The sequence below is a fragment of the Ranitomeya imitator genome, chromosome 1, assembly GCF_032444005.1.
Source record: "Ranitomeya imitator isolate aRanImi1 chromosome 1, aRanImi1.pri, whole genome shotgun sequence".
Classification (NCBI taxonomy): domain Eukaryota; kingdom Metazoa; phylum Chordata; class Amphibia; order Anura; family Dendrobatidae; genus Ranitomeya; species Ranitomeya imitator.
The window spans coordinates 828500415-828514999 of NC_091282.1; the positions used below are offsets into that span (position 1 = coordinate 828500415).

Consider the following 14585-nt stretch of genomic DNA (forward strand, 5'->3'; position numbering starts at 1 on the left):
TGTATCGAAATATCATATAAAGTATGTGCAACATAGATGTCTGAATGAAGCCTAAAGCCTTGTTCAAATGTCTGTGCATGCTTGTCTTATCCATTTGCTTCATGATACAACACATATCCATTATAATCTATGGTGCTATGCACGTGTCCATTTTTTTGGAAGCACAAATGAAAAGGTCCAATACAAGTATGTGGGTCAGTGAAAAACACACACCTCACACAGAAACACTGTAACCACAGAGATGCTAACATTGCAAAGTATAGGAGAAGATTTGTAATTTCTTTCTTTATCATCTAGAAAAACACTGGTGACACACTGATGGTAAAAACAGACACACAGACGACACTGGTGACACACTGATGGTAAAAACGGACACACAGACCACACTGGTGACACACTGATGGTAAAAACGGACACAGACCACACTGGTGACACACTGATTGCAAAAACGGACACAGACCACAATGGTGACACACTGTTGTCGGATCTTTTTTGTCTTGTGTCCTTCACTGTTAAAAAAAAAAAATTGTCCATATACCGGTAATCTTTTTAAATACTGTGTATATGGTATTTTGTATTAGTAATTAATAAAATATTTGCTATAGTTTATATGGGTGGTTTGTACTCCTTCTGGGTTTTTTTTGTATATAGGTTCATTAATGGAGCCTGAATGTAATAAGCGAATACTAGATGGAATTAGGGTGTTGTCTCAGGTATTTATTCTAATCACCATATTTGAAGTCGAGAACATAGAGTACCGATGTGTCAGCAGACCAGAAAACATATATGTCGGCAATTCAAGGGTATGTGAGCATTTCTGTGTTTTTTTTGGAATGCATAAGCAAGTAGAATAAGATATATAACAAAAGTTTGGATGTAAGACATGTATTAAGAACACAACATTTATTACATATTTATAAATATAACTGGTTGTACATTAATTACATTTTTACAAATATATTTACATTTAGTATTGTTTCTTCTTTTTGGCACAAGAAAAATAACTTTTTTTTTTTCAAAATTGAATTACAGCAGCTTTACAATTTGCTAAATATATGCTACTGACAATGTATTACACAATATTATCTAAGATGGCAATATGAACCTATGCACACAGACACAGGCCATAGCAGAGGTAGGCTGTCCAACAATTTTACATATGCAAAAGTGAACTCTATTTTTGCAGTAACAACTATGCAAATAACATTCTGATCAGGATTAAAGGGGTTATTCGACAGCATAAAATGTTATATGGATGTTGTTCACATGTAAATTAATGAAACTTGCTAATGTACTTTAATTTTGAATACTGCACTCTTGCCCTAAGTTCAAATCCCATATTGTGGTCCTGGAGGCTCCACGTTAACTGAATTTCTGACACATGCAGAGAGCTTCCTCCTCCCTCCCTTTGCTGGCACACAATGAAGGGGGCTGGCTAAGGCTACTTTCACACTAGCGTTTTTTGCAATACGTCGTTTATGGGAAAAAACGCATCCTGCAAAGTTGTTTGCAGGATGCGTTTTTGCCCCATAGATTAACATTAGCGACGCATTGCGATGCATTGACAAACGTCGCAACCGTCGTGCGACGGTTGTGCCGTGTTGTGGAGAACCGCCAGGAGCAAAAAACGTTACATGTAACGTTTTTTGCTGCCGACGGACCGCTTTTTCCGAACGCGCATGCGCGGCCGGAACTCCGCCCCACCTTCCCCGCACCTTACAATGGGGCAGCGGATGCTAAGGGAAAATGCATCCGCTGCCTCTGTTGTGCGGCACATTCACTGCTAGCGTCGGAACCTCGGCCCGATGCACTGCGACGGGCCGAGTCCGACGCTAGTGTGAAAGTAGCCAAAGTTATTTAGATAAACCGGCTCCTTTCTGTGTCTGCATGGGTCAGATAAGCATCATTAGAGGAGTGCAGTGTTTTTAATTAAAGTTAACAACTTTTCTTATCACTAGACAACCACGTGTGATATATGTGAATCATGTGATATCCAAATTGCTTTATGTCAATCTTCTCCACCCTGCTGGTAACAAAGAATACTTATGACTTTAATGCAGTGTGCACAAAGTCAACATTTATGTACTAGACATACAAGCAATATTATTTTTTACTAACGTGTACACATTTTAAATTGGCAAATATTTTGACTAAAGTAAAACAAAAAATCACCATTGCTGGAAAATATCTAGTAAATTGTTGAGGCATGTGTTTATAATTATGAATACAATTCTATCATAATCGAAAATGTTCATTACTTAGAAGAAATACCGTAAGTAACATCTACTTGCCTCAGGCCCATCTCACTGTACACTATTTATGATTATCAAAATGGCATAGACAAGAGAGGCTGTAGGCAAGGGAGTGCACAACTCGGGAAAGGGCCTCCTTCCTTCATTTGAAACTGAGGATTGGCAAGACGTGCTCAAATATCCCTGGATAGCAGACACTCCACTCACAAGCACAGCAAAAATATTGTTTTTGTTTTCATTTCTGTTGCACTAAATATGTGTTCCTAACAAATACTAAAGTGATATGTACCTAAAAAAAAAAACGGACTATGGAAATCTGTTTATAAAGGGAACCTGTCATCAGCTGCTTATACCGCTAATTAATGGCATTTGTGTAAAGATCTTTTAATGCTGATTAAATTCTTACCTTGGTTCTAGCATTTTGTTGGCCATTTTGTCACTTTTCCAGGGATTAAATTATATGATGATGAGCTGCAAGGGCAGAGGTGTGGGACAATGCACTTACAGCTCTCCCGACTCCCTCCCTATTATGGTACCTACCCACCATCTGCCTACAGTCTTTGATTGACAGGTCCCTCTTGTTTCAGTAGCCTGCCTCACCTGCCCAAGGTTTTACACATGCATCTCATTGGCTGGGCCAGTGCACCGGTAATAAGTTCACAATTACATTGCAAGAGCAAGACAATTGATGTGAGCATGCACTTTCCCCTGTGAGAAGATTCCAGGTGCTGATGGGAGTGGCACGAAATCAGGGGCAGGAAGAAGGATCATAAAAACAAGAGTGACCTGTCAAAGACTGGAGTCCAGCTGGGAATAGCTCACTGTGAAATGATAGAGGTGTTACGAGCTCGGATTATGCAAGTGTCTACTGGATTTCAAAGATGTCAACAATGAGGTCACCTGGCTGTAGCAGTCAATTAAAAGGAAAATATGGTTTTTTTTTTCAAATTAATATTTGGTTACTGGCCAGTACACCGTACCACACAGGTGACTCAGGGTAATGGTTTTCCACTCACAGAGTGTTTACTTTACAACTATAACAAGACCACCACACATATTTAAGCTACAAACTTCATGGTAATGATCACATTCATTTCAGCAGGAGCCTGGGATTACCATATTAAGCAATTTTCTGATGTCAGGTTCCCTTTAAACCACACTTCTGAGTACCAATCTAGAACCACCCATGTGTGCTGCGCAACCTTGCTCTCCTGAACTTTTTCCTAGTAGGGCCAATTCACAAATGAAGTTTTTGATCACTTCAAGACATGAATTAAAATAAAAACAGTGTATATTCACCTCCTACAGCTTGTTGCAAGCAGTGACGTGACATTGTTGTGTCAAGTGTTGGGGCAGCCACAGCTCATCAATATTCTGTCAGGGCAGACATTTGCTCTGACTGCAGCCAGGGAGCTGCTCACACTTGTGTCCACCCAGTCTTTCCGAACTAATACTGGAGATGCCAGTGGTGATGAGGTAAGAAAAGGCAGCTCACACTGCTGTCCATTCTGTCTCTCTGATCTAACACTGAAAATAACAGGAGTGTTGGTGTTGAGGTAAAAAGAATCTGCTCACACTGCTGTCCACCATGTCTATCTGATATAGTACTGGAGATACTAGGAGTGCTAGAGTAATAAGAGGCTACTCACACCTCTTTCCACCATGTATTTCTAATCTAATACTGGGGGGACCGGCACTGCTGAGGAAACAAGAGGCACACTGCTGTCCACCGTGTCTTTCTGTCCTAATACTGGGGTACAAGGACTGCTCAGGTAAGAAGAGGCTGCTTCCACCTCTGGCCACCAATTCTATCTGAACTAGTACTGGAGATACAAGGAGTTCTAGAGTAATAAGAGGCTGGTCACACCTCTCTTTCTGATCTAAAACTGTGGATACCAAGAGTGCTGAGGTAATAAGAGGCTGCTCCCACCTCTGTCCACCATGTCTTTCTGATATAATACTGGGGATTCCAGGACTGCTGAGGTAAGAAGAGGCTGCTCCCACCTCAGTCCACCATATCTATCCTTACTAGTACTGGAGATACTCAGACTTCTAGAGTAATAAGACTGGTTACAAAGCTGTCCACCATGTCTTTCTGATCTAATACTGGGATACAAGGACTGCTGAGGTAAGAAGAGGCTGCTGTCCTTATCAGTCTTTCTGAATACTGAGCAGAAGCTTTAGAGTATATGATATATATTATCACCAAGCCACAGCAGCAGAGCTTCTTATTACACTAGGTGACAAGGCACCTGATCTAGTAACACTATTGGACTGTTTTCTGTTAGTATAATAAAGCATTGTCCATTGGTACCTTAGTTATTACATCCCTAGGCTAAACTATGGTATATGTGAGTTGAAATTAGTTGATATTTAGGAATTTATTCAAAATTATTTTCTCTATTGATTTTTTTATATTCTCATATAGAGCCTCTTTAAAGCCTCTTCAAGGACCAATGCAATGTGGGAGTTCAAAGGACAGCTAAACTGTTAAGGGTATGTGCACACGTTGTGGATTTTGCTGCGGATCCGCAGCAGATTGGCCGTTGCGGATTCGCAGCAGTTTTCCATGAGTTTACAGTACAATGTAAACCTATGGAAAACAAAATCCGCAGTGCACATGCTGCGGAAAAAAACGCGCGGAAACATAGCGTTGTTTATTCTGCAACATGTCAATTTTTTGGTTTACAACTGCTCCATAATAGGATTCCGCAGGTGTAAAACCGCAGGTGGAATCTGCACAAAATCTGCAAAAAAATCTCGGGAAATCTGCAGTGTGGTTTACCTGCGGATTTACCAAAATCAGACCTGAAAAATCTGCAGAGTAATCTGCAGCATGTGCACATACCCTAAAAGGTACGTAACATTTTAATGTAGTGCTGGGTGCTAACTAGAGATGGGCGAATTTGTTTGGGTCCCTGCTTACTTGCCAAGCTATAGCATTTACCGAATAATCTGCAGAGGGAACCCCGCTTCCTGGATAGCCTCGGCCGATCAGCTGTTCAGCTCTGCAGCTGCATGTGTCATCATGACTGTGTGACAGTCACAACACATAAAAGGAGAGCCCAACAAACAGGCTGTCCATGCATGTGTTGTAACTGTCACACGGCCACGACACATGCAGCTGCGGAGCCCGACACCTGATTATCGGAACGCACCAGGTATCCAGGTTCCCTCTGCAGCTTATCCGATAAATGCTATAGCTTGGCAAGTAAGCAGGGACCCGAGCAAATTCGCTCAACTCTAGTGCTAACATCTCTGCTGTTTGCTAAAACGAAGAGGCAGAAGCTCTCGGGTAAGAGATGTGTCCTCTGCTTCTCTCTTCTCAGAGAGTGGAGCAAGTGGAACAAGAGCATAGAAAATCTATTAACAGAGATGTCAGAGGTTTTCTAGGTGCATAGCTAAGTCATATGTGACAAAGTAAAACAAAGTATTGGCCTGCTACCAGCAGCAAGCAGTGGCATTATTAAAGCAGCAATGAATCAGAACGGAAAAAGATAATAACTTCAATTAATTACATTCTAAACTTTCAAGATGTTTTTCATGAATTTTCTTCAAGGTCTTTGACAATATTTGGACAGGTTTCCATGGTTACTGCTACACCCATACCGCTGCACCCAACGAGCATTTCGGCCACTTCTGTCCATGTGTTGCTTTTTGGGCAAAAACATTCTACTGAAGAAAGAAAACCGTCTGCATTAAAACCACCTGTAAAAAGAAGCATATACATATATTACAATCTAGCACTTTTAATTAACCCTTCAGGTTACAGCAAGTAGTATAAGTAGAATAAAAATAATATTAAAACTAGATTGTGGCCCGATTCTAACGCATCAGGTATTCTAGAATATGCATGTCCCCGTAGTATATGGACAATGATGATTCCATAATTCACGGCAGACTGTGCCCGTCGCTGATTGGTCGAGGCAACCTTTATGACATCATCGTCGCCATGGCAACCATTATGACATTATCGTCGCTGTGCACGTCGCTGATTGGTCGAGGCCGCCAGGCCTCGACCAATCAGAGGCGCGGGATTTCTACGTCGATGCTGTGCCCGTTGCTGATTGGTCGAGGCCGCCAGGCCTCGACCAATCAGAGACGCGGGATTTCCAGGACAGACAGACAGACAGACGGAAAAACCCTTAGACAATTTTATATATATATATAGATAATAATAGAACAGCAAAGATTATTATAAAAACAGTTGTCTTGTGTTTTTATAGTATAGATTGTGTGACTATTACATTGAGTATAGTATAGCCTGAATGCCTTTCATGAATAATATAATATTACAGGTTACGGGCACTGGATTCTGTGATGGGACGTTGATCCAGGGAACTAGTCTGATTGCCCTATTTGGGGGCAGAAAGAAGTTTTTCTCCAACATGGAGCAATTAATGGCTGTCCCATGAGGTTTTTGCCTTCCTCTGGATCGACATGAAGTTGAATTCAATGGACTTAATTCTACCTTCAACCTATGAAGCTATAAATTGTGCTAATTAATCTAATAATCTTTTGGAATAGCAACTTGCACTCCATAGAAGAGCCATAGATAAGAAGCTTCAAAAGAGGTTTAGGCTATGGTTGCATAATGTTGGCCCTCCCCCGTACATAATAAAGACATTATAGGGGGGGTCTCATGGCCTCACAGGCCCTGAAGGGGCCATTTACATATGTTTTACTGTGTACGGTGTGGTGATTTTGGTGAACAAGTTAGCTGTGGTATTAATGCCATGAGCAGCTGGAACCGGTTTTATCCAGTCCTTTGGCGCCCAAAATAACGGCCGTCCATTGGCTGGTTTTGTTGTTGGCGGGCTTTTATTGGTTATAAAAAGCCTTGTTAGTGCCTAGTTACCTCACTCAACAGTTTTTCTGAAGAAACCAAAGGTCCCGCCATCCCTCCCTTATTTATGTATTCTTCCCTGTCGTGATCATTTGTTTTGTGGGAAAATTGCCCGGGTGGATTGGTTCTATGGTGGCTAAACTGGTGGTTATTTTAGAGTTAATCTAAAGAAGTTGGTGTTTGTTGAAATTCAAGTAACTCAAAAATAAATTCATTCATTCCAAACATTGTCTGAGCTTCTGTTTATTTGTATGAATGGGCCTCGTTAGGCCATGACTTTGGCAAGAGCACACACTGCACAGCCAAAGATCGCACTTTGATGATTCTACATTGCATCATGCGGTAAATAAGTGTGGTCACATAGCGATAAACTACATATACAGTATACCAACAGGACTAGATTTATTCAGATTTGATTTATTGATGTTGGTGCAATTACCATCTGTATAGTAGTCCAATCTTTAGACATCAATACTGAAACAGTACTCCGACAAGACTTAAGACAATACTGCAGATATTTTATCTCAATAAATATAATCTGAAATGTTATTACTTTTGATTGCTGGGTGGGTGAATGTAAAATATGCTGAACAATTCGTGCAACAAGATCAAGTAAGAATTATTAAATACCATCTATACCCAAGCCAGGTGATATCATATTACATAACATAAAAGTATAGGAACGATACCCATGCTTGAGCAATGATCTAAAATATGCAAAGTCTATAGAAGGTCAAACTGTATCTATGGATGGGCATACCAGCATAATGTGATCTTGTTCTTTATCTTGTGAATGGGAATATCTGTGGATCGCCTCTATAGTACACTGTGAGCATAATTATTAGACAAGAGAGTATTTTGATCATATCATCATTTTTATGCAGCATTTTCAACTCCAAGCTGTATAAGCCTGAATGCTTATGGGATGAAGCAGATCAGGTGAAGTGTATTTGAGTAATGAGGGAGGGTGAGGCCTAAGGATACAACCCCTTTTATCAAGGTGTGCAGAACTATAATTCAGCTTATTTTCCTCCGGCAAAGTAGGCCAAAAAGATAGGTTTATGTGACTCTGAAAAGTCAAAAATTATTAAAAGTTTTACAGTAGAAAGCAACACTCTCTACATTGCTAAAACATTGGGAAATGATCACAGAACCATCAAAAGTTTCTTTGCAAATACTCAACAGGATCTCAAAAAAAGTGTTGAGAAAAAAAGACGCATATTAACTGTCAAAGATTTGAGAAGAATCAAACATGAAGTGACCAGGAACCCTTTATCCTCTAGTGCTGTCATATTCCAGAAATGTAACCTACCGGGAGTGCTCAGAATTACAAGGTGTTCAGTGCTCAGAGACATGGCCGAGGTGAGGAAGGCTGAAACATGATTGACTACCACTTAACAGGACACAGAAGGTGAAACGTCAAGACTGGGCCAAGAAGTATCTGAATACAGATTGTTAAAAGGTTTTATGGACTGATAAGAAAAGAGTGACTTTTGACATACCCGTGGATGGATAAGGAACTGGCACAGACCTCCACTTCAACTCAGATGCCAGCAAGGTGGAGATTGGGTACTGCTATGGGCTGGTATTATTATTGCTGATCTAGTTGGACCTTTTGGAGTTGAAAATGGACCCAAAATCAACTTCCAAACCTACTGTCAGTTTTAAAATTTTCATCAGGCAGTGGTACAGGAAAAACTCTGTGTCTTTCAAGAAAACCATAATTTTTATGCAGGACAGAGCTTCATCATATGCATCACAGCAATTCACTGCTTGGCTAGCAAGTAAAGTCCTTAACCCCTTCAAGACCTTGCGGGTTTTTATTTTTTTATTTTTTCCAAGAAAACATTTTTTTGCTTGTGTCGTCGTTTTCTGAGACCCATTTTCATTTGTGGCTCTGTGATGTCTTTTTTCTGCACCCTGAGCAGTTGTTTTTACTGATTTCATTTTGGGGTAGAAAAGATGTTTTGATTGCCACTTATTGTATTTTATTGCAATGTTGCGGTGGCCCAAAAAACATAATTCTGGTGTTTTGATTCTTTTTCTCGCTATGCTGTTTACCGATTATTACCAAAAATTAATTTATTTTATATTATGATAGATCGGACTTTTGGGAATACAGGAAAACCAAATACTGTATGTGTTTTCTATTGTTTTATATTTTAGGGGCCAAAAGGGAAGTGACTTGAACTTTTCTGTTGTTTTTTTTCATATTTATAAAAAAAATGTCTTACTTTTTACAGGATTTGTTAGTTCCCTTAGGGGAATTGCAGCTGCAATCTTCCAAAAGATTGTGCTATACATAGCAGTGCATCAGCAAAATCACGGTCTCCTAAGAACAGCCGCCAAGGACTGGCTTTCATAGAAGGATCGTAATGATAGGCATGGGGGTTATCAACAGACCTCCAGCTGTCATGGCAACCCATCAGTGCCCCGCGATCGAGTCACGGGCGTGCCGATGGGAGCATGGAATGACATGCCCCACCTGACAGCGAGTATCAAATGCCACTGTCAAAGATTGACAGCGGGATTTAACAGGTTACCAGCCATAGACTGAGCTTCACTCCATCCGCAGCTGTTAAAGACACATGATTGTTAATTGAATAATGACATTTGACATATAAGTACGTCAAAAGTCGTGAAAAGGTTAAAAATTAAAGAAAACTGACATGGTTTCTCACTTTACCTAAACTCTATTGCGAACACATGGGCTTTCCTTAAACAAGAGATTTATGGAGAAGAACAGTACACCTCTCTGATCTCTCTCTGAATGTCTTGGAGGCTGTGGTTTCTGCTTCCCAAAAAATGTATCATCATCAGATTAAGAAACTGGCATGGGTAGAAGGCTGATGACGGTTGTTGAAAAGTAGGGAGGCTTAATTAGACACAGATTTTTTATGAAATGTCAGAAATGTATTTGTGTACCTTTAGAGCTGTTTAGTTATCACTTTAACAGGTAAAAATAAACAATTGAGATGGGAATATGTAAGTTTTTCAACTAGTTACATAATTTTGTAGACTGATAGTTGCCCAATAATTCTGCACACAGATATTTTTTTCTAAGGCCGAGGTCACACTACAGTAGAATATGGGCAAGTGCTATGCGAGAAAACATCGCATAGCACTCTGGCCAGTGTTAGTCTATGGGGCAGCTCACATCACCGTAGTTTCTCTCAGGCGTATCTGACGTGCCTGTAATATCGCAGCATGCTGCGATTGTACGCGTATATCGTCCAAGACTCGCCAATGCAAGCCTATACGTGCGAGAAAAACTCTGACTCAACATGGACAGTTCGTCTAGCATGCGACAAATACGCACACATTTCAGCCCATTGAGCCATTAAATTCAATAGTGAAAATCAGTTAGAAATGTAAAGCCATACACATGTCATACGGATGCATAGGTGCGAAAAATTTGCATCATCGCATTACAAACGCTTATAAGTCTATGGGTGCGAGTGGCACAACTCCGAGTGTGGTGTGATTTACGCCAACACCGGCAGTGGAGGAGGTGGAAAAATTAGTTTCTCCACCTCCTCCGCAGCTGTACTCTGATTCTCTCCGAGAGGCTCAGAGCACAGTAGCATGACACCCGACTCCAGCTCGCAGCACAGCAGGAGCCAAGGGTCATTAGCATCTCGCATCGGATGCCATATGCTAGTGTGATTCCGGCCGAAGAAAGACATAATCTCGCTCTCACTTTTCTAAATATTCAGGTTTCAGGTTTGTTAACCTTTTGGATTGACCGACAGCACATGATAACATTAATCAACAAAGATACAAATTACCTAATAATTCTGTCCACAGTGCATATGGACAATAATGTACTGGTAACAATATCAAATATGTCATATTCTTTATCCTCTTTGTAGTAAATGGTAAGATGCTTACTAAGTCATGCCCACTGTACCTTATTTTTAGTCATTTAGTTTACAGTTATGAATTAACGAGCTATGGCTATATACAGTATTTCAGTATTCTTCTGGGTATGGATCGCATTCTGCATTGCATGTGATTTCCTTATATTTTTCATTGTTTATTATGGAATTTTTTAATAACTTGGAAAACAGTTTGAATTTTAAATGAAACAAAATATATAGTTTCTATTCCATTTATTCAAACATTTCTTTTCTTGCAGGAATGCAGAATTCTATTGCATTTAAAGATTAAATTACGGTACATGAGAAGTCACCCCGAGATGCAGCAAAGTATGCAAATATGGAAAAAAATATATAAAATACCGGTAATTGTTAAAGAGCTTTTCTAAAAAGATTACCATTTTCTATGAGATGATTCTAACTGCCAGTGATTTTAGTCATACAATGAAAAACTTACCAAGAGCATAAATTTTTCCTTGGTGTACAGCCAGACCATGTGCACTCCTTTTGTGTTTCATTGGTGCCACAGATTCCCAGTAATCATAGTCTATGTTGTACCGTTCTACAGTGTTTAGCTGAATATTGCCATCATATCCTCCAATAGTATATAAATAATTGTCCAGACACACAACTCCTGTCAGAGGAAATCATTTTAATATTTTAGGTATGGGTCAGCATAAAAATATATATAGCTGCTACAACTCTTAACTAGAGATGAGCGAACCTGAACTTAAAAGTTCAGGGTTAATAACAGACACTTAGTGTTTGGTGCTAAACACTAAAGATGGACTGCTACCGGATGTCTGTTGCAAAGTTCTGGGGGAAGAGAGAGGGATCCATTGCAATGTTCGGAGTTTCGGGGGAAGAGAGAGAGATCTGTTGCAATGTTCGGAGTTCCGGGGGAAGAGAGAGTTTTCCATCTGAAAAGTTCGGTTCCCTATTCTGTTCAATGGGGTTTGGGTTCTGGTTCAAGTTCGGGCAAAGTTCTGGTACCGAACTTTAGAATAAAGCTTCATTTATATATATATATATATATATATATATATATATATATATATATATATATATATATAGCAAATGTGTTGGCCTTATTTATTGGGTAAATATTACAGGGTCATCTCTTGCAGTGCAACCCTTCTTTCAGGCTGTACAGCTCTCCTGTTCATACAATGGCTGTAGATAGAGGAAAATGTGACCGTATTTTGAAGGTCCATCAGCCTCCTCCAACAGAAAGATACCTCTATTTGGCGGCTGATGGACAGGTCTGCTCACATTCTTCCTCATCAACTAATATGTTGAGAAAAGGAGCACTGTGCAGTCTATGAGGAAGGCTGTACTGACAAGTGCCGGAGGAGAACCTGTAATACTTATATACTATTCATTGCAACCTAATGTTGTCGCCCAACACATTTATAGAAAAAAATATAGAAAAAGCGTTCAACTGCTTTCCATTATATCTGATAAAATCACTTGAACAACTTATGTGTATAGTGATTTTAACAATCATTAAATAGTCAATTGTTTATGTGCCCAAGTAAAAAATGAGCACATATGAACACAGATCAAGCCATAAATGCACATCTGAATCCATAGTTCATGTTATTAACACAAATTGTACTGTGCACTAGATTGTGTATTTGACTACAATGCACTGAGATATACTAACCTGCGCCACTTCGAATAGTTTTCATTGGTGTGACAAAATGCCATCTATCATTTTCTGGGTGATAACATTCTACAGTGTTCAGTCGGTTTTCTCCATCAAACCCACCAACTGCATACAAAAGTCCACGACATGAGGTTATTCCAGCTCCAATTCGTGCAACATGCATGGAATTTACAAATGTCCACTGGTTCATTTCCGGATCGTACCTAAAAAATTAAGAAGTGAGGATCACAAATAGGCCGTGGTAAGAATAAAACCATAATCAGTATACATAAACAGTAGTGATGAGTGAATATACTCGTTACTCGAGATTTAACGAGCACGCTTGGGTGACCTCCGAGTAGTTTTTAGTGCTCAGAGATTTCATTTAATTGCCGCAGCTGAATGATTTACATCTGTTAGCCAGCATAAGTACATGTGGGGGTTGCCTGGTTGCTAGGGAATCCCCACATGTAATCAAGCTGGCTAAGAGATAAAATCATTCAGCTGAGGTGAGGAAAACTAAATCTCCAAGCGTGCTCGGGAAATCTCGAGTAACGAGTATATTCGCTCATCACTAATAAACAGGGATATGCGTATAAAATATCTCTGCGTTCGAGTGATTTTAGGCTTTAGGTTTTCCATATACTTTGCTAACAACTTTTAATTTATTCAAAGCTGAAAACATGGGGCAGACCCTGGAATTAAAGGATGATTGTCCCTTAAGGACTTTGGTGAACTCATATGAGTTATATTAGACATACCGGTATATACTGTAATAATTTGGCAGCAAAGTGCAAAATTTCTTCTATAGACAGTTCTCTATTGAACGGTTGCCATAATTCTTTTCTGATACAATACCAAGCATGTTTGAAACCTTTCAGCAATTTTCACAAAATCTATATACTATGATGTGGTACATCTATCTTCTGACATATCCTTTTTAAAGACTTTCACAGTTTTGCAAAGATAAAATACTAGCTTACATGTAGCACAACCTATCAAGCCATTTACCTTTCAACACTTCTGTGATGATCAGATCCAGATGATCCTCCTACCGCATAAATGGCACCATCAATTTCGGCAACTCCAACTCGGTTTCTGGGAACATTCATTGAAGTTTTTAATGTCCATTGATTGTTTAATGGATTGAAGCAAGCTAAAGAATTTGAGTCTGTATTGTCTGTTGAAGAATGATTCCTCCCACCCACAGTATAGAACAAACCACTGACGATACAAGCTCCAAGACCACTCCTTGGTTCTAGCATGTTAGCCAACTTAATCCACTCTCCAGTCTGTGGATTAAAGGCATCCATTGAACTCAGTGAGTTATGAAGGTAGCCACCAGCAACGTAGATTAGTTGGTTGCCACGTACCTTTGCTGGTGGGAGAGGCTTGTGTAAGGACATTTCTTGGAAAATCTTAGATAGATACATCCTGCATGAATTCTCCTTGTTCAGAATTGGACATTGCTTTAGCTGAACAGCCAGGAACTTTGGCGGTAGAGCATAAATATGAACGGCATTTAGCAGGACATTAAAGTACTGGGCTCTGTTGCTCAAATCCCACTGCATCCATCTTACACAGGCATTGTACACTTCTGTCTCACAGAGGACATTCAGACTTTCTTGACTGACCAAGTCCAATAGTTCACAATGAGAAAGATTTAAAAACTCTTCCTCCTTTATAACCTGAAATGAAATATAAAATGTATTGTGATCATACATGCAGTAAGCCAACATATTTTAAAATCGTCTCATCGCGCAATGCTTCCTGGGAAAAGACTGCAGTTTTTTAATAGTACTAGCTGAAGAGCCCGACGTTGCGTGGGCATAGTAACTAACTGTGGTTAGTTCTAACAAATTACAATGATTATATTGCACATAAAAACATTTCACATCATATATTCAATACTACAGATTTGCAACACAAATTAACTAAAAGATTACCTAAATATGGATAGT

General features: G+C 39.6%; 1 protein-coding gene across 1 annotated transcript in view; it reads right to left on the bottom strand.

Moving 5' to 3' along the window:
• Nucleotides 1-869: 869 nt before the first annotated feature.
• LOC138649899 (kelch-like ECH-associated protein 1A) overlaps nucleotides 870-14585 on the bottom strand; it is a 52824-nt gene continuing 39108 nt past the window's right edge. Inside the window, exons 4-7 of the mRNA XM_069740598.1 lie at nucleotides 13636-14312; nucleotides 12643-12848; nucleotides 11434-11610; nucleotides 870-5960 (exon numbers count right to left, since the gene is read on the bottom strand). Of these exons, the coding sequence (XP_069596699.1) occupies nucleotides 5794-5960; nucleotides 11434-11610; nucleotides 12643-12848; nucleotides 13636-14312 (1227 nt within the window). The 3' untranslated portion in view covers nucleotides 870-5793. The remainder of the gene's footprint in view (nucleotides 5961-11433; nucleotides 11611-12642; nucleotides 12849-13635; nucleotides 14313-14585) is intronic.